The sequence below is a fragment of the Ovis canadensis genome, chromosome 5 (genome assembly GCF_042477335.2).
Source record: "Ovis canadensis isolate MfBH-ARS-UI-01 breed Bighorn chromosome 5, ARS-UI_OviCan_v2, whole genome shotgun sequence".
Lineage (NCBI taxonomy): Eukaryota > Metazoa > Chordata > Mammalia > Artiodactyla > Bovidae > Ovis > Ovis canadensis.
In genome coordinates this window covers 69729647-69748070 of record NC_091249.1, presented here as the reverse complement: position 1 = coordinate 69748070, position 18424 = coordinate 69729647, and the positions used below count along the sequence as shown (strand labels likewise).

General features: G+C 41.0%; 1 protein-coding gene across 2 annotated transcripts in view; it reads left to right on the top strand.

The window, feature by feature from the left end:
- PRELID2 (PRELI domain containing 2) overlaps positions 1 to 18424 on the top strand; it is an 80365-nt gene that overhangs the window by 19147 nt on the left and 42794 nt on the right. For both annotated transcript variants that reach the window (XM_069592327.1, XM_069592328.1), the window contains exon 4: positions 168 to 328. In XM_069592327.1, coding sequence (XP_069448428.1) covers positions 168 to 328 — 161 coding nt within the window. The remainder of the gene's footprint in view (positions 1 to 167; positions 329 to 18424) is intronic.

Below are 18424 nucleotides of genomic sequence, written 5' to 3'. Positions count from 1 at the left end.
ATGTTTGATTATCAGGGACTTATAGCCATTGGTGAACCATCATCCATATATCAGGATCGCTTGTCCTCTTAATTCCCCAAGATTGGAAGCAACTCTGGACAGAGTCTTTATACATTAATAGCTTGCTCTTCCTAAATTCAGAAAGCCGTTCTCCCTCTTTTGGACAGGTGAACATTTTAAAGGTACCTAATATCCAGTTAGAAGAGGAATCATGGTTCAATCCTCAGGAAAGAAACATGGCTATAAGGAGTCACTGCCTTACATGGACACAATATGCATCCATGAAAGAAGAGTCTGTCTTCAGGGAAAGTATGGAAAATCCAAATTGGTAAGATCACGTGTGTGTGTGCTCACGTGTGTGTGCACTTGCATATGTGTGCGTGCATTTGTGTATGTGTAGGTAGGGTGCAGGGAAGCACAAATGAGCACACATATTAAAGAGCTGTGATTTTATTCTTACAACCTTTGCTTAAAACTCACATAAATTATATAGTATTGATTTTTAATCACACAAGTAATCAGTAAATAGATTTCCCTTTGGGGGGAAAAATGACAGCTCAACTCCTTTCTGATTGTCCTGTCTAATCCTGGTGCCCTTTTGCCTTCTCCAGAGGAAGTGAATGTTTTCAATGCATTGAGTATTCTAGACCCTTAAGAGATAACTTTAGATACTCATAAAACCTGTATAATATAGTTTTGTTTATCCTTTTTACATACATGCATTCATTCTGCTCAAATCATTTTGTACTTATCTTTTTCATTTTGTAGAACGTTTCTAAGCCTTATCAATTTGATGTCTGTAAAATCCAGATTTTTTTCCTTTAGACTGTTGCATAATGTTCAATCCTATCATTATACTACATTCTCTTTAGCTTTTCTCCTTTTTGACAGATGTTCAGATGATTTCTAATTACTCTTGATTATAAGCAGTACTACTCTTTATTATAAACAGTACTATAATATTTGTGAAGTGTATGATCCTTGAATATGCTATATGTGAATGTTTCTCTGAAGGAAAATTGATTTCTTTATTGAAATATAGTTGACATACAGTATTATGTTAAAGGAGAATTTTTAATTGTCAGGTTTATTGAATTATTATTTACAAACAATGAAGTTCTTAGCATACAGTTCAATGAGTTTTAGCAAACACACACGTATAGAGTTGTGTAACCACTGTCACAATCAAGCTTCAGGTAGATTTTAAAGAGCTACATGCCAGGATAATTTGATGCGGACAGAGTATTCTTGCACAACTGGATATCCACCTTCAAAAGAAAAAAGATGGACCTTTGCCTCATGTCAAATACAGAATTAACTCAAAATGGATCAAAGACCTAAATCAAAGAGTTAAGACTATAAAACTCTTAGAAAAAAAATAGGGGTAAATCTTTGTGATCTTGCATTAGGCAATCGTTTTTTAGTATGGCGCCAAAAGCCCGAGGAACAAAAGAAAAAAAAAGATAAATTTGACTTCATCAAAATCGAAACTTTTCTGCTTCAAAGGACACCAAGAAGGTGAAAAGACAGTCCAGAGAATGGGAGAAAGTATTTGCAAAATCTGATAAGCGTTTCAGTTCAGTTTGTATCCAGAATATATAAAGGACTGTTATAACTCAGTAATAAAAAGACAACTCACTTAAAAAATGGCTAAGACATTTGAGTCGATATTTATCCAAAAAGGTATACAGATGGCCAATAAGCATATGAAAAGATATTCAGCATCTTTAGTGTTTAGGAAAATGCAAGTTAAAACCACAGTGAGATCCCATTTTGAGCCTACTACGATGGCTTTAATAAAAAAGACACAATAGCAAGTGCTGGAAAGGGTGTAGAGGAACTGGAAGCCACACACACTGCTGAAAGGAATGTCAGTGGCATAGCTGCCGTGGAAGATGGTTTTTCAGTGCCTCAAATAGTTAAACAGAGTTATCACTTGACCCAGCAGTTCTACACTGTATTGTCCACAAAGATTTGCAGGAATGTTCGTAGCACCATTATTCCTAATAGGCAGAATGTAGAAACAAGTCAAACGTCCACCATCTGATGAATATATAACCAAAAATGATATATCCATACAATGGAATATTATTCAGCCTTAAAAAGAAATGGAGTAATGATTCATATTACATGGATAAAGCTTGAACACACTATTTTCAGTGAAAGAAGCCAGTTACAAAAGGCCATATATTGTTTGAGTCAGTTTATTTTAAAAGTCCGCAACAGGCAGATTCATAGAGACAGAAAGTAGTTTTAGTGTTTGCCATAGGCAAGGAGGGCAGGAGATGGAATTTTCTGGGGGATGATAAAAATATTCTGGAACTAGTGTTGCTGGTTGTGTAACTCTTGAGTATACTAAACCCACTGAACTATATACCTTAAAGGGGTACATTATGGTATATGAATTATTCCTCAATAAAAGAAAGTTATGTGATGGGTTCTCAGGGTATGCATATTTTAGGTTTATGTAGATTATGTCACCAATATGGCTTTTAAAAAATATTTATTTGGCTGAGCTGGGTCTTGGTTGCAGAGTCTTTGTTGAGTTGTGAGGACTCTAGTTGTGACATGGGCTTAGTTTCCCTGCAGCATGTGGAGTCTTAGTTCCTTGATCAGGGTTTGAACCTGCATCTCCTGCATTGCAAAGTGGGTTCTTAGTACTGGACCACAGGGGAAGTTCCTATGACCAATATGTTAATGTGTTTACACTCACATCAACAGCACATGAAAGCTCATTTCCTATAACATTGCCAGGACTTAACATACTTTTTTATTTTTTGCCAGTATAACAGGTGAGAAATGATTAATTCCTTTGAGGTAGGTTTACAAACAAAAACAAACTATAACAAGCACCAAATGTTAATAGTGATGATTGCTGTGCACTGATTTCAGAGGATAATTTACTGCATGTTTTGCTATTCTGTATCGTTGGCAAATAAAGCCTCCAAACCCAAATAACTATTAAAAACAGAAGTCTAAGATCCATCTGAAACCCCATCACTTGTGCACATCATTTCTGCTCCCCATAATTTTGGTCCTGTAGTGACAATTCTAGAATGCTCCAGCAGCACACTGATTATGAATGCTAAGTCTTATTAGCATCTCAGGTGGGTTTACTCTGAACCACCCACTGGCTTTTTTGCTTTTTTTCCTGTCAGTCTCCTGCATGCCAGGAACTTCATGCAAGTCATAGATGTTTGGGACTAACTATAAAAATTATAGATAAAGAATAGAGCTCCCCCACTTTTTTTTTTTTGGTAGAAGTAGTAAAAGGACAGAGTAGGCTGATTTTATGTAAAAAATACAGAAGTCTTTCATTTCATATATTAGTATCTCAGCCTCATGTTATCAGCTCTCTGGGCTACTGAGTCTGAAAATCTTTACTAAAGCTTCATCAATTCTTTATAAAATGAAAATTGGCCCAGATAATCCAGGGAGAACATCCTTCAGGACCTTTTTCCTTTGTGTGTTTTTAAAAATTGTTTTTTATTTTATTTTAAATAGTCTGATTCTGGAAAAAAATGATACATGTGTCTTGTAAAAAATACTAAGCAATTCAAGAGAAAAAGAAGCAGTTTTCATCATCTAACAGTTGTGCCTATTTGCATAATTTTCTTTGTCCAATCCTAATTGGCATTTAGATTGTTTCTGAATTTTTTGCTGTTATAAACAGTGGTGTGATAAAATTACTTTGTTGTTGTTTCCTTGCTAAATCTTGTCCAACTCTTTGCAACCTTATGGACTGTAGCCTGCCAGGCTCCTCTGTCTATGGCCTTTCCAGGCAGGAATACTGGAATTAGTTACCATTTCCTCCTCCAGGGGATCTTCCTGACACAGGGATCGAACCCGAGTTGAGTCTCCTGCATCTTCTGCATTGCAGGGAGATTTTTTTTTTAACCACTGAGCCACCTAGGAAGCCCTGATGAATTCATTGTACTTACATATTTCTGCACTTGTTCAATGACCTTTTAGAGTAGATGGAGCAAGTGGAATTTCTGGGTTAAAGATTATGTACATTTTATATTTTGATACATATTATCAGATTCCTCTCTAAAAAAGCTTTGGCCAACTATACTTTCTCCTTTCTTTGGTTTTTTATGCTCTTGTCCTCTGCAAAACACTCCCCTTTTGGTTACTGACTCTGACTATGTCAAGGTCAGAGCTAGATCCTTCGCCTGTAGTGTTTTGGAGCTCAGGTTAAATAACTTACCCAAAGTGATAGCATCACTAAGTCACGGAGGTAAGATACGACCCCAAGTGGTGAGGCAGGAATATGGATAATTATAAAAGGATGGACTTAATCTCAAACTGTAGGTTGCTTTAGGTTCCAGGTTATGGAGAATGGGTTTTGTTCCTTTGGCAACAAGTGGTCACACAAAGGTTTCTGAGCAGGGCTGATGATAGCTGTGATCCAGGCTCTGGGAAACTTACATTTTCTTAGGTCTTGATGTGGATTTAGAAGGGTGTTTTAGGCAAACATTCTGAATGACTGGATAATCTTGGCGGGGGCAGGGGGGCACATCAAAGAAGGAAGGACCCAGTATTACTTCCATTCCCCTCCTTGGCAGAGTGTGTGAGTAGTGACTAGTCAGTGCGCCCAGAGGATGAAATGTGGACAGTCCTTTTATAAAGAAAAAAAGAGGCTGTCACGGCTGCTGAGTCTAAAATTAGACCTTCAAGCTGTGTGTTAGGTAGCAGGTGTGGGCGTGTGATGGGAAACCAGATGTCATTCTGTCCTGTGCATGGCCTGTCGGCTCAATTCAGAGACGGCGCACAGTGAGTCTCCCGTAGACTCTGGCTAAGCCTTGCTCCGTGTCTCTCTACGTAAATCCAGTTTTGGCCTCCTGCTGATGTCTCTGCAGTTGTGGCATCTTCTGGGGCAGAGCTCTATCAGTCTTTCCCTGTCTGTGTATCACACAACTGGGTATTTCTAATATGCTTTCTTCCTTTGTTAACTTTGTAAGACATTTTCTTCCTGCAGTTTTTATGGAATGAAATTGGCATCCTTTCCAGAGCCTGGAGTGATGTGATATTTTGCATTCATCTCAGTTTTTCCAGAGTCCAGCTTAGCACTGCAGGCTTCAGAGATGTCCTCTTATACTTACTCTTTACTTATTCTGTCCCCTCTTCTAACCAGGGTGCCTTCCACAGTAAATTACAGACACCCTGACTCATTCAGCCATCACTTGTATACTTTTGTTATATGCCAGGCTCTGTTTTAAGTGCTTGATGTATGTATGTATTTATGAATTTATATATGTTAATTCACTTAATCCTCAGAGAAACTCCATGAGGTTAGAACTATTCTTATCCCCCTTTACAACCTGAGGCTTAGAGAAGTTAAGTAACTTATACTAGCTAATATGACCAGTAAGTGTCAGAATCAGCTTCAAATCCAGGCGGTTTGGCTCTCGAATTTATGCTGCTGGCAATGACACTACCCTTCCTCTCAGTAAGGAGCTCTGTTATCTTGTAACCAGATGGGCTGCAGTTTCATAGTTGTTCTTGGGCTCCACCTTTCCCTGTATATCTAATTTTTTTCCAAGTTGGGTTAGCTCTTAGCTGTCAGGAGCAACTAGGGTCACACACTTATTTGTCCTCATTTTTTTTTTCTTTTTTGTGGGTGCTTCTGACTCATGTCTTAATTTATTTTTATTTTTTTAAAAAATTATTTATTTTATTATTATTATTATTTTACTTTACAATATTGTGTTGTGTGTATCTGCCACACATCAACATGAATCCACCACAGGCGTACATTTGTTCTCATTTAAGTGAGGGAAAGAGACCTGTAAACGCAAGAGAACCCATCCCAACCATGGGGAAAACAGCCTTTCTCTGAGTCTCTGAGTCAGCCTCGATCACCCGCTCCTTCCTGGACCAATAAGAGTGGTCAGAGGCTGATACGGGCTGACTGTCCCTCGCCAGTCAGCATCTGCCCCTAGAGCTGCAGTGCGGGAGTTGGGGAGGGGGTGTCCTCCTCCCTCTGAAACACATGAGCTGCGTAGAAGACGGAAGGGCGCCTGCACGCACACCACTGGATGTAGTAAGAAAGACCACAGCACACCTTTTCTCCTCTTCACGTTTCCTCGTCAGCATGGTACTCATCATCTCCGTTAGGCTTTGGGAAGTGATGGAAACATGCTTCAGTAAGTGAATACAGAGGTAGCTCTGTACCAGTCATCAGGCCTCCCAAGAGACAGGAACCAGGAGCTGGAAAGCAAGCCCTAAGGCACCCTCACAGCCTCTCATCTTTCCATACCTGTCTCCTTTGTTCATACTATAGATCTGCTTCATTGCACAACCAGCCTGGCTCCTCCAGGCCTGTGCAGGGTCTTTCCTGTCCTGTGTCACAGTGAATGACTAGATTCTGGGGTTAGAAACAACCTTGGAAACAAAATATATGTCCTTGCAAAATGTACTTCGCTGCTCTAAGCCTCAGTTTCTTCATCTGTATGTTGGGGATAATATCCTTATCTCAGAGGGCTGCTGTGAGGATCAAATGAGATTATACACACAGAGAGCTAGAGTAATGCTTGCCTATAAAAGTGAAGTGAAAGTGAAAGTGTTACTTGCTAAGTCATGTCTGACTCTTTGTGACCCCATGGACTGTAGCCCTCTGGGCTGCTCTGTCTGAGAGACTTTTCAGGCAAGAATACTAGAGTGGGTCTTCGTTCTGGCATGAGGACTCCAGAGCACATGCTCAGTAGCCCCACAGCATGTGGGATCTTAGTCCTCTGATCAGGGATGGAACCTGCATCCTCTACAGTGAAGGCAGATTCTTTACCACTGGAGCACCAGGAAAGTTCCTCCTGGGCAATAATCCTGGAGTGGGTTACCATTTCCTCCTCCAGGGGATCTTCCTGACCCAGGGATTCAACCTGTGTCTCCTGCATTGCAAGCTGATTCTTTACCGTCTGAGATAGCAGGGAAACCCAAGCCTGCCAATAATGGTCAGTAAATATTAGTGCTCAACATCATGACTTTTATTGCTGCCATTATCCTCATCTTAAAAATTCATGAAACTTTTGATTCTAATCCTGAGCGTGTACTGTTTTAATGTTGAAACATTATGGTTGTTTCCCATTATGTTTCGGGGAGGTATTTCATGTTGTGATTTTGCATTCTGCAGGCTCACCATCTCTGGGGCTATAAGTCCCTCAATTCGAGAGCCATGGGAGTAGGAACCCTTCTCTTTTAGCTCCAGTGTGAGATTGAAGCAGTGAAGAGCATAGCATGCAGGGGTCGGTGCAGGTGTTTGTACGTGTGTGTGCATGCTCTGTCACTTCACGCATGTCCAACTCTCTGTGACCCTGTGGATGCCAGCCCGCCAGGCTCCTCTGTCCGTGGGATTCTCCAGGCAAGAATACTGGAGTAAGTTGCCATGCCCTCCTCCAGGGGATCTTCCTGACCCAGGAATCAAACCTGTGTGTTCTGCATCGCCTGCATTGCAGGCAGATTCTTTATCCACTGAGCCATCTGGGAAGCCCACAGGCGTTTGACTCTAACTGAATTGCCCTGGATTTGGGGTTCTCTTCTTGGCTTATGCTGTGACCCCATCTGCTGTAGATCCAAGGCCGCATCGTGCTCTAAGGAACTGCCCGGATTTTCAGAGTCAGGGATACTGGGGGCAATGCACTGCACAGCTTGTGACACTTGGGCCGCATCAGAGAATGGAAAAATGAATCCACCCAAGATAAAAAAGTCAACTTTTGTGGGAATGTACTTTATTATATAAAGTAGGATACAGGCATTTACTGGCTTCCCAGGTGGCACTAGTGGTAAAGAACCCACCTGCCAGTGTAGGAGAAATGAGAGATGTGAGTTTGACCCCTGGGTTGGGATGATCCCGTGTAGGAGGGCATGGCAGCCCACTCTAGTATTCTTACCTGGAGAATGCCATGGACAGAAGATCCTGGTGGACTATACAGTTCATGGGGTTGCAAAAGAGTTGGACATGACTGAAGTGACCCAGCAAGCAGGCACAGGCATTTATTTACTCTTGGAAGTGGAGAATGAAGTGTTTTGCTTTAGATTTTTTTTTAACTTAAAGTGTTATTGGCGTATAATTGCTTTGCAGTGCTGTATAGTTTCTGCTGTGCAGAATAGTGAATCAGCTGTACATACACATGTATCCCTCTGTTTCGTATTTCTGTCCCGTTTGGAAGACCCCAGAGCACTGAGTAGCATTCCCTGCGCTGTACAGTAGGTTCTCACTAGTTGGCTGCTTTGTACACGGTAGTGTATCTGATTCAATCCCAGTTCACCCCACCCTTTCTTTCACCTCCTTGGTGTCCATACTGTACCATTTTTCTAGCTTCCGCATTGCGTTAATATACAGTATTTGTTTTTCTCTTTCTGACTTACTTCACTCTGTATGATTTTTCAGAATGAAAGGTCATGGTTTCTGCCCTCTGAAACCTTCCATTCCAGGATAAACTTATTAATTTCTTGCTAATTTGTGTTTGCTTCTAGACTTTAAAATGTATTTCTGTCAATTTCTGGTTCTTATTATTAACAGGTTTTTATTGTACCATGTGGAAATGTATTTGATATGCACAAGATTTGGTTTTAATAACATTTACTTTATCCAAGTAATGTAATTCTAAAAGAATCATCTTGTAAAACTATTTTCTTGGGCTTTGCGCTTTCAGCGTAACGGTGTGTGTTGGGTGGTAAATAAAAAGTCCCTGTTATCGTGAAGCAGAATTTAAGTTATCACTGTCAGTGGAGACTCATGCTGTTCCTGATAGTATAGAGCTGGGTTTCTTTTGCTTTTGAGTGACAAGACCATAATCCCATACTCAGCATCAAGCATCGTGATGGCCCATGTCTTCACCTGTCCATGTCTAAGAACTTTGGCTTGTCCACTGATGCTTGCAAACCTTATTTCTGAGATACGGAGATTTCAGCCTAATAGCATGTGTGTTAATAACATTGGTTATGTTGACTCACCATTTATAAAATATCCAAAATTTCACTCCTGGAATATAGTAAAAGAAACAAAAAAGCCCAAATCAAAATTTTAAACACAGATTAAATGACTGAGATGACTAGCATTCTTAGTTCAATAAGTTTTTGTTACTATTGAAGTTACTCTTCATGCTGTTAAATAAGGTATATAATATTTTTACTTTTTAAGTTTCTGGATTAAAACATCCCAAGTCTCAAGTATTCATTTGGTAATTCAAATGAATAATTATACAAATAGTATAATTAATTTGCATGTTTCTAGGGACTAATTGTTGGGCACTTCTTGTTGTGTATCTATTTTTTCCCTACTCAGATGTATTTCGCCCCTCCCCCCCAGGAGAAAATTTGACAGGTAACTTCCTTGTGTTTGTTTGACAGTGGCCTTTTTAGTTGACCTCCAAACTTGTTTTCACTGAAATATATTAAAATATTCTGATTTTGTCAACTTTACTTAGAAATTATTTCTAAGCCTTGATTGTGATGATAAAGGGCTTGAGGGTATTGTTATCTAATAAACAATAAAACAAAAAAACCCACTGTATTCATGCTCCCAAGCAAGATGCCTCTGATTATATTGATCTTAATTTCCCATGTATCAGTGAGTGATGAGACAATTAGCAGAATGAGCTGCTAGTTATTGAACATGGAAAACCAAGGCCTTTTCTGTAAATATAGCATCTGGACAGGAGCCTTATTTTTCACTCAGTAAGAATCCCCTGCAATAGATATAATTGTCATCCATATAATCAGGGTCTTCTCTACTTTCCCATCCTGCTGAACCCCCACCTCTGGCACAGTGCAGGGCTCACAGAGATGGCTCTGTAGCCATTTGTTGAATGAATGCCAGATAATCCTTCTTATGAGCTGAAAAGGGGACATGAGGAGGAGTGAAAAGGGCACTGGCAGGAGGGACACGTGCAGATCAGGGAAGCCTCAAAGGGTTTGTTGGGAAATTCGGTGTAGAGGGAATGTTGAGCTCAGTAATACAGAATGCCTCTCTTCCGCTTTTTCCTGCTTAGTCATTTGCTTGCCGTTGGACTCCAGGAAAAGGGCTCAAGCTGGGCTGAGCTCCCTCACAAGAGTGAATCAAAGTCGCTCAGTCGTGTCCGACTCTTTGCGACCCCATGGACCGTACAGTCCATAGCATTCTCCAGACCAGAATACTGGAGTGGGTAGCCTTTCCCTTCTCCAGGGGGTCTTCCCAACCCAAGGATCAAACCCAGGTCTCCTGCATTGAAGGTGATTCTTTACCAGCTGAGCCACCAGGGATGCCCTCACAAGAGTAATGTGGAGATTTAATAAGATAATAAATGGGAATGCTCTTCACTTGGAGAGTATAAAGCACTAGATAATATAGGTTGTAATGGTGAATAAATGCTGTTTTCAGAGTGGTGTGGTGCCTTAAAGGTACTAACTTTGACAAGTGCAGTAAGTGTTTTATTGAAAATGGAGGTGATGACTGAACTGGAAACAATGGTGTTTAGCCAGGAGAGCACTCTATGCCATTTACAAGTAAGGGCTTTTGAAATATCTTAGTGAAGGCCTATTGATTATTTTTCCTCCCCTCCTCCTTTGCCCTTTGGTTTTGTGTTGTATATTAGTGCAGCATTGAGGGGTGTTTAAACATGTGGATTCATTGTGATCTTGTTTTGCTGGCCTGGGCTGGCTCCTGGGAATTAGTATATTTAATGTTTTCCAGGTAAGTCTGTGGAGCCTCTAGATTTAAGAACCTATAGTAACTCATCAGTGTCCTGTGGTTCCAGTGGAAAGCAGACATACAGCTGGCACTCGTTTTGCAGCTCTGTTTTCTGCATAGTCCCTGTTAATCTTATACAGCAGGACCAGTTGATAATCTGGCTCTCCAGCAGACAGTTAACACTTTTTGGCAGAAACACCCTGTTGAAAAGTTTAGCGAAATTTAAATGAACTCCTCTGAAATCTCTTATGGAACAGAGGTGCCAGTTTAATTTCCTTCCTCCTCCCTCCCTCTCCCTTCCTTCATCTCTTTCTCTTCTTTTTATCTTTATCCCTTTCCTTCCTTTCCCTTCCTTTCTTTTCCTTTCTTTCCTCCTTTCCCTTCCTCCATTCTCCTCTAGTAAATAAAAAAGTTTGGGTGTTAAAAATTACAGTGTTTCATTAATATCAACCAAGAATTGATGCCATGCAGAACCACCTAAAGGTCTTTTGGGGCTGTAGCCAGGAACCTGATGGCAGTCCACCTGGTAGACTTTAGGGATCAGCAGTTTGTGCTTTTCCCATTACTCTGGACCATTCTGTGGTAGGAGAGTACTGCAGTTGCTATAATTCATTTACTTATTCTGCAGAACAAATCATTTTTACAGACATGTCACATGCTGTACGTGGTATTCTGACTTTTACATTAATTTAACATTACCTTTGGGACTGCCTTTCCTTATTAAATGTGTCACTTTAAAATGATTTTTTAAAATGGCTTGTTCAGTTTATTGGATAAAATTATTCTAATGTGTTTAATTATTGGGAATTACGTTATTTGCTCTTGTAGATAATCATGTGATGAGAATCTTTGTAGGCTGGTCTCTACCCTCATCTAAGATTTTTTTTGCTCAAAGCCCATTGTTAGAGGTAGATATTATGGGTCCAAAGGTTTACATATGTTTGAGGGTTTTATTAGGTATTGCTAAACTAAAGTATGTATGTCTAAGCATCTCAGAAAACTTCCCAGGGACTTGGTAGTGCTGTACAGACCAATATTTGAAATGGGATCAGGAACGGCTACATAATTTGCAGGAGCCAGTCCAAAATGAAAAGGCAGAGTCCCCTGTTAAAAAAGAGTTAGGAACTTTGAAACAGCGACAGTGGCGCATTCAGCTAAATGCGTAGCCCTTCTGATGGCGGAGGACTGTGCCACCCTGTAGAGCACACAGCCTTGACGCCAGCCTGAGTGGGATGCACGTGATGGTGGGCCCAGTATTCCAAGACAAGCCTCCAGTAGACCAGTCCACAAACTTGTATATTGTCAAGCTTTGCCCATCACTCAGGATGCCAGTCAACTTGCACTGAATAGGCACCTTCCTAGGTCGCATGGTTGTGGGAAGGGATGTGTGGATTCAAAAAGTGGCCATGTACTTACTTTTGTGTCACCTTAGCCAGTTCACCTCTCTGAGCCTCAGTGTTTTCGTCTGTAAAATGGGGTTAATATTATCTATGTCCTAAGATAGATGGTGAGAATTGAAAGACATGTGTATCGAAGTTTTAATACAATTCTTCTCCACAGCAGGCTAATAATAAGACAGATTGTGAAAATTAATGCTGTATTTTAAGAGGCTGAGTCACCCTGCCTGTAATATAGACCCACTCCTGCAATCCACTGTTACTTACTCCCTGCTGCTGCTCATGGCTAATCACTTAGATAGCAACCCATTGATTCCTAGAACAGGTTAAAAGAGAGCAGCTCAGGGGGAAAGACTTTAGGAGTGGAGGTTATAGAGGCCAGCAGACTGTTTGGTCTCTGTGACCACTGAGCTGGCATTTGATATGTGATAAGAGGGCTTCCCTGTGGCTCAGTGGTAAAGAATCTGACCGTAATGCAGAAGACCCAGGTTCGATCCCTGGGTTGAGAAGATCTCCTGGAGGAGGGCATGGCGATCCACTCCAGCATTCTTGCTGGGAGAATTCCACGGACAGAGGAACTTGGTGGGCTACAGTCCATAGCATCACACAGAGCTGGACACGAATGAAGTGACTCAGCAGCAGCAGCAGCATGGGAGAAAAGGCTGGAAAGATGGAGGGTCTGGAGCTCTGAGGGCCTTGAATGCCAGCACAGGGAGGGAGGGAGTCCCTGCCAGGTAGTTTATGAGGATTGAGTGCCACCTAGATGCTAATGGACTGGAAATACTTTGGAGTTTACTGGCGCTGGATTTCTTCTGTGGGCATTTACTTTCCAAGACATTGTACCCCTCTTTTTGCAAATGTGGTAGCAGGTTAATAGCATTATTACTACCAGTGTTAGTGTGATTAACTAACTTGTATTGAATGTTTACCATATTGCCTTGAGTATTACCTTACATATTATCTTATTCACCTTTGGAACAACCTCTGAGTAGGTGTGATTAACCCCATTTTACAGAGGAGACGGTGCTTCAGGAACTTACCTATGTGGACGAGTCCCATTCTGTGATAGAGAGGAGATATGAATCCAAGCCATCTGACTGAAGGAGCCACATGCCTCATCCATGTCCTGTATAAATATATATAAATATACATGTATATATGTATTTAATACACATACAGATATAAAATGTAAGCAATGTGTATAAAATTATGTGGGTTGTGGTAAGGTTAAAAACTGCTTAGTACTTACTGAGAACCCTGTAAGTTGAACTGGGGCCCTGAGGAAGCACGGTTTTGTTGGTGGATTTGGTAAGACTTTGAGGGGACCACGTGTCCTCGTGTGGTGGAATGCAGGACAGTCTCTGCAGCAGTGTTGGGCCCAGGGGGTTAGGAGGGCATGGGCAGGCAACCTGACCCTCAGACTCTGCTTGTCCCTTGGGCCACCCCTCTGTGTTGGTTACAGAATGTCACAAGCATCTCAGTTAGAACTGAGATGTCATCACAAGCATATCCATGGAATCTTTTTTTCTCATCAAAGACACTTCAATTAAATTCCCATTGTGAAAATAATTAGGCCAGATTTGCCATACCCAGCCAGTCAGTAACTCAGGGACAAGATCTCATTATGAGCTTTTGCTTTCCTGGAAACAGCCATTTTGTATATTCCTTGCTGGTGGCTGCACACCCTGGGGATTAATTCCTGATCCATATTTCCTCTGAACTATTTCATTTTCTCCAGTTCAGAAGGAACCACATTTTTATATGACCCCAACCTTGGAGACTGATGGTATATACTGTCATTCACTGTCACAGAGGAGTTGTGACCTTTGAGCTGTGTGCTCCCTGTCATGATTCCAGTGTGCTCTGTGTAGAATTCTGTTTGCCAGTGGACAAAGCAATAGATGGGACTCAGGTTCGTGCGTGCTCAGTTTCTTAAGTCGTGTTTGAGTCTTTATGACCCCATGGACAGTAGCCCACCAGGGTCCTCTGTCCATGGGATTTTCCAGGCAAGAATGCTGGAGTGGGTTGCCATTTCATTCTCCAGTGTGTCTTCCAGACCCAGGGGTCCAACCGCGTCACCTGCGTTAGCAGGCGGCTTCTTTACTGCTCAGTTATATATGGCACCCCGCTCCATTACTCTTGCCTGGAAAATCCCAGGGACGGCAGAGCCTGGTGGGCTGCCGTTTTTGGGTTCCACAGAGTTGTATGCGACTGAAGCGACTTAGCATAGCATATGTTTGTCATATGAGTGAGTGAGCCTCCTTTTTAAACAAGTTTCCAGATATCGGGCTAGCTGATCTCTCAGCCAGGTAAAGGCTGCCTCCTCCTGACAACTACGAGTGAGCTCCTGAGACATTTGATTCAATTTCCCTGACCAAGGTATTGAGATGTACTATAAATTTCTCCTTCTTTTGCTTCTTCCCTACTTCTTCCTTACCCTCCCTCCTCCTCTCCATTCTTCTGTTCCTAATGCATTATTGATTTCCTACCATGTGCTAGTCATTGCAATTGGAAATGATACAATAAAGAAAAAAATATATATAGATATTGGGTTGGCCAAAAAGTTCATTTGGATTTTGCCATATCATCATGCAGAAAACCCTGAATGGACTTTTTGACCAACCCAGTCCAACCATTTAGAAAACCATGGTATTTTTTTAAAAAAATTGAAACTGTACATGTCCAGTGACCCAGGTATTTGACCACTAGGCAAATAGATGGGAAATCAATGGAAACAGTGACAGACTTTATTTTCTTGGGCTCCAAAATCACTGTGGACAGTGACTGTAGCCATGAAATTAAAAGACACTTACGCCTTGGAAGAAAAGCTATGGTAACATATTAAAAGCTAGATAACATATTAAAAAGCAGAGAGATTACTTTGCTGATAAAGATCTGTATAGTCAAAGCTATGGTTTTTATAGTAGTCATGTATGGATGTGAGAGTTGGATCATAAAGAAGGCTGAGTACCAAAGAATTGATGCTTTCCCACTGTGGTGTTGGAGAAGACTCCTGACAGTTCCTTGGACTGCAAGGAGATCAAACCAGTCAATCCTAAATAAAATCAGACCTGGCGGTTTCCAGGTACTCGGCCTTGCTCTAGTATGTTCAGCTCGGCCTCCAGCTGCTCCTGGTGGGCTGCCCATAGCTGGTGCAGCTGTTTCATGGGAAAGGGGTTCATGTTGTTGAAGGCGATGTGCATCAGCTTCCTGGGGGAAGAGTGAAGTCAGAGTCAGCGGGCATCCTGGAAGGACTGATTGGACGGACTGATGCTGAGGCTAAAGCTCCAATATTTTGGCCATCTGATGTGAGGAGCCAACTCATTGGAAAGGATCCTGATGCTGGAAAAGTTCTGAAGGCGGGAGGAGAAAGGAATGAACCGAGGCTAAGATAGTTGGATGGCATCACTGGCTCAATGGACATCAGTTTGAGTAAGCTCCAGGAGATGGTGAAGGACAGGGAAGCCTGGCATGTTGTAGTCCACGGAGTCACAAAGTGTCAGACATAACTGAGCGACTGAACAACAGCAAAGACACTCTAGAGACCCTTGTGTACGTGTGTAACTGGATATGTTATAAGTGATTCCTTTACAAAACTCCAAACTGAGTCCATATTATATGTCCATCTTTGGGAGAGCGGATAGATAATCTGGAGTATTTTCAAGCAATAGAACAGTATACAGCAGTGAAAACTAACAACAGCTTCATGTAACAGTATGGGTGCATCTCCGCTAAGCAAGTAAGTTTTATTCTCTGTGCCTTGGTGAACAGAGATAAGATCAGGATGTGCTTAGGAAGCTGACGGGGCAGTGTGAATTATGGGGACCCCATGCTGGAGGCAGGAACCCCATCAGGAGGCAGTTGTGGTCCTGAAGAGACAGTGCTGTGCTAAACTCAGGCAGTAGCAGCAGCAAGAGAGAGAATGGAATGGACTGTTGAGGAACTTGAGAAGTAAAATAAACACAGTCTGGGGACTGAGTGCATGTTTGGATGGATTAGAAAAAAGAGCCATGTAACCTGTTGCTGAGATTTCTAATCTCATAGCCTGGGACGATGGTTGTCTCCTTCACTGAGATAGGGGCAAGGCTAGGGTTTTGAGCCTGTATATGTGTGTCTACATGATGCCAGGCTATGACCTCAGGCAAGTTATTTAACTTCTACCACCGTTTCCTCATGTGTAAAAGAAAGAAAACATATTAAGAGTGACAACCTTAGAAGATAATACTGTGTCTGATATATAATACACAATTTTACTGTACAGTTTTTTGAAGAGTGCATGTGACCCTGAGTATATAACATTGTGAATGGATGCAGTCATTCCTTTAGGCTGAACAGAGACAGGTGTAGGAAAACTTGAATCATCTTTATATCTCTTGAGTCAAACATCAGATGCTTTAAGCTTGGGGTCAAGGAGAAAGTCATAGGACAAAAAGCACAAAGAACTGGAGTTATATAGTGTGGGAAAAGGAAAGCTGAGAGTTGACTTCATGAGACTTTAAATGAAGGAGTTAAGTCAGAAGTTAGCATGTCCCTGTGCTGAAAATGGTTCATGGTTGCACAGAGCCTGTTAAAGATGACTGTTTATATGAAAATGATGCTTAAGAATTTATTAGTAATATTTTTGTTGATTGCCGAGTAATACATCTTTATTACAGAAAATTAGTAAAAAGAACAAAGTAAATACATAGCACCTATAATTCTAATGCCCAGAGAGTCTGTTCATATTTTAGCTCTGTCCACTTGTCTGTTCACATGCTCATCCATCCATCTTATCTTTCTCTCTCTCTCTCTCTTTTTAAAGAGCTGAAATTAAACCATAAGTTGTTGTGTAAGCTACTGTGTTTTGTGTTGGAACTTAAATGGAGGCTTACCTAGCGTGAGGGATTTAGATTAGCTATGTGTATTAAGAAGAATATATCTGATATGCTTTGCCAATGGGTTATTGAGAGAAAATACAGCAGTTCCTTCTATGAAAGTCTTAAAATATAATAGGATAAGCTTGCATCTCACTGATGGCAAGGGCATGACCCTGCTTTACTGCCCTGTTATTCTCTGATATGTGGATAAGCCTGAGAGTGCTTTTCTGAGCATTTACTTCTCCCAAAAGTGGTGGAAAGAAATATTGGTTAGAATATGATGTAAGTGAGACTTATATTAATCCCTCACCTACATTTTCCTTGCAGACTGAAGAGTACATTTCTCCCTAGAGTGTAGGACTGCTCAACTTTTCATTTTTAAATATTAAAATCACTAAAATTCTACTCTGACTTAATCTGGAACAAAGACAGGAAAGATTAATGTCACTAGGATATAGTTTTACATGGGCAAATCATTCTAAATAGGCTTAGATCTAACAGGTGGAAGCTGCTTTGCCTAGAATATTTGTGAGATTGGCTAGGATAGCTGTGCATGTATGTGAGAGAGAGGAGGAGGGAGAGACGGAGGGCGGGACGGGGAGAGAAGTGTTCTGAAGGTTTCCTTTTAGTCTGTATCATCTAAATGTGGAGGCTACTGCTATTAGACATTTAGAGAGATCTAATTAAGGGTTATAGTAACTATTTTTACCCAAATCACAGCTTTTTGGTTTCATAATTTTCTTAATATGTTTCTTAGTGAATGTGCTCATATATACATATACACACAGTCCCAAGTATACCTATGGGAGATCCGGCTCCCATTTCCTTTTCTTAGAGATATAAGAACGTAGGGGCAATATTTTTTTAGTATTTATTTTTGTTTATTTATTTGCCTGCCTGGTCTTAGTTGTGACACACGAAATCTTTGATCTTTGTTGCAACATATGGGATCTAGTTCCCTGACCAGGGATTGGGAAGCATGGAATCGTACCCACTGGACCACCAGGGAAACCCTTGAATAGTTTTGATTGTAAAAAAATTAAATGTTTATCCATCTAGCAAATACTCATTGAACTCACTGAGTGTAGGCAGTGTGCTGAAAATGGAGGATATGGGCTCATCTAAAAGCATTAAGCAAAGGCATCAAGCCTTTTATTTAATGGTGCACATGTAACTGTTAATCTGTACCTATTATTTGGTAGCCTCAGATAAATTCCTTGTCTTCAATGTAAAGTCTAAACTCCTCAATCTGGGAAGACCATTTGCAATCTGGTCTCCATCTGCCCTGATAGCCTTATCTCCTAGCGTCTCCCATGCCTACCTTATACTTTTTTACGGAAAGAATTTATCAGCCTCTCACTAAGTACTGGGTATTTTCTGATAACTAGCTCTTCAGATATTCTCTGCTCCTTCACACCTTGTCTGGATCTTTGTAGTTTTCTGCTGGTGGAACTCTTTGCCTCCATTTGCTGGGTGACACTCACCATCTTGTCTCTCTTTCC